We start from the raw sequence: 2,265 nt of genomic DNA, 5'->3' as shown, positions 1-2,265 counted from the left end.
GGTCGGGGGCAGAGGGCCCCTTCCTGAATCCAGGGCTCACAAGGTTACCCCCCCATTTCCAGAAACTATCTCTTCCCCCATACCAGCCCCAATGGCCCAGTACCGGGAAACCGGGAGCCCAGAGCACTTGTGGACACAGAGATACTCGCACGCAGCCCTCGGGGTGGGCGGGGCCGGCTGCAGGCAGATGGGGACGAGGTGGGCTCCCGGGAGGCCTCGGGCTGAAGGCGGCCCTCTGAGAGAAGCACCCCAGCTTGGACAGGAAGGTTAGAGGCGGGGGAGAGCAACCCAAGGCGCCCCTCGGAGCAGGGGGAGTGGGAAGAGGGCCGGGGGCGGAGGGCACCCGCGATGGGAGGCGAGTGGGCTCTCAGCAGAGGCCAGCTTAGCCCGCGGGAGCTGCCTCTGAGCAGGGGCCGGGAGGGCAGTGCCGCCCTGTGGCTGCGGGGCTTCGCGTAGCGCGGCTCTCCGCACACGGGTCGCAGGGTCCTGTGACTCTCTATCCCCTCCCTCACCCCGACCCCCTCGCGAGGCCGCGCCGTTGGGTGGCCTGTGTGGACGGGCAGAACCCCATCGACCGCCCCTCTCAGACCCGCCTCTGCCAGCCTGCCTGGCCCTGCGCAGCTTGCGGCCCGGGGGCCTTGAAGGTCCCCGCGCACTCAGCCAGCGGCCTCTGCTGGGTCTGCTGCTGTGGCCGGTAACCCGCGTGCACACCACGCCGGCCACCTCCAGCACCCCAATTCCGCGGGAGCGCACGCGGGCCCTGATGCGGGACTTCCCGCTTGTGCACGGGTGGCTGCAGTGTGTGCGGGCTGCTGGGGGCCGCTGGGGGCCTAGCCTGGCCCTGGGCAGGGGACGAGGCCCGGAGCATGCAGAGCTAGTGGGGAGGCTCCCTCACACCACCCCTGGAGGTCCTTTCCATCATCTATGAGTGCCCTTCCCCTTCTCTGTCATCCATCCCCTCCCTCGTGGGAACCCCTCAGCCCAGGCCTCAGCTGCTCCTAGTATAGTCTGTGTGACAGTGTGAGGTGGGGGACCTCCAGGCTGCCCCAGACCAGGCAATGTGCCTGCCTGATCCCAAGACCTAAGGGGCCCACCCATTTGCCTTGACCTCCCTCCAGCCACAACGACATGCCCCTGGTCCTGAGGCAGCTGCACCACAATGGGCTCCAGGATGTTAATCTGCGCAATTTCAGCCACGGCCAGACCAGCTTGGACAGGCTGAAAGACGGTCTCGCAGATGCGCAGGTACCAAAGGGACACACAAGGTGCCACCATGGTTGCTGGGGAATGTGGGGTAGTTTGAGGGCCTCAGAGACCACAGGTTAGTCACATTGGAACTAAGTTACCATAGTGACCTAGAAAGTGCCATTCCATGGATGCTGGGGGCTACAGGGGTCACAGTGAGCCAACCTGACGGGCATCCAAGTACCACAGAAAAAGCAACGCATTCCATGTGACTTCTGGGCACTGTGAGTGCTGTGCCAGCTGACGAGGCTATGAGAAGCTCAAGGAGTGCCAAAGCCCAAACCAAGCCCTGGCCTTCCCTCAGTTCTGGTCAGCCTACTTCCCATGCCAGACCCACCAACGGGATGCCGTGTGCTTCACCCTGGAGCAAATTGACCTCACTCGCCTCATGTGTGCCTCCTATTCTGAGCTGGCGCTTGTGACCTCAATTAAAGGTAGACGGGGGACTTCCCTGGTAGGCCAGAGGTTAAGACTCCATGCTTCCACTGCAGGGGGCTCGGGTTTGATTCCCGCTCACCGGGGAAGAGGCTCAGGTTCAAGGGCTCCTGGTTTGAACCATCTTCTACTCAACATGTAGAAAACAAAGCCTTGATCTTCCCTCCTAAGTCCTCTGTCTCCAATTATTTATTCAACAGACACTTACTGAGTCCCTAAGGTATGTCAGGCACTGGTAGGCACTAGACATAAAATGATAAGGCAGGAGGGAAAGGTTCAGTAGAACAGAGGGTTATAGAAAAGGAACTTAAAAATATGTGTGAAATTAAAACTGTGTATGGTGCTAAGAAGGAGCAGTTACGTAAGGCTGTGGGAGTCTGTGTCAGCAGAGAAGAGACTGATGGGGGTTGAGGAGGGCCTCCCTTAAGAAATAATTTCTGGGGACTTCCCTGGTGCCTCAGTGGTTCAGAATCCGCCTGCCAACACTATGTACAATAGCCAGGACAGGGAAGCAACCTAAGTGTCCATCGACAGAGGAATAGATAAAGAAGATGTGGCACATATATACACATATATACATATGGA

At 59.7% G+C, this 2,265-nt stretch overlaps 1 protein-coding gene across 1 annotated transcript; it reads left to right on the top strand.

Moving 5' to 3' along the window:
• Positions 1 to 1,099: 1,099 nt before the first annotated feature.
• On the top strand, positions 1,100 to 1,679 carry LOC112063287 (dipeptidase 2-like; the record flags this gene model as incomplete). Its single annotated transcript, XM_024118176.3, has 2 exons — positions 1,100 to 1,245; positions 1,550 to 1,679. Coding segments are annotated over exons 1-2 (247 nt in total), but the record flags the coding sequence as incomplete, so codon positions are not given.
• Between the last annotated feature and the right edge of the window lie 586 nt (positions 1,680 to 2,265).

Source organism: Physeter macrocephalus, unplaced genomic scaffold, assembly GCF_002837175.3.
Source record: "Physeter macrocephalus isolate SW-GA unplaced genomic scaffold, ASM283717v5 random_9226, whole genome shotgun sequence".
Taxonomy (NCBI): Eukaryota; Metazoa; Chordata; class Mammalia; order Artiodactyla; family Physeteridae; genus Physeter; species Physeter macrocephalus.
This window is presented reverse-complemented; position numbering and strand designations above follow the sequence as displayed.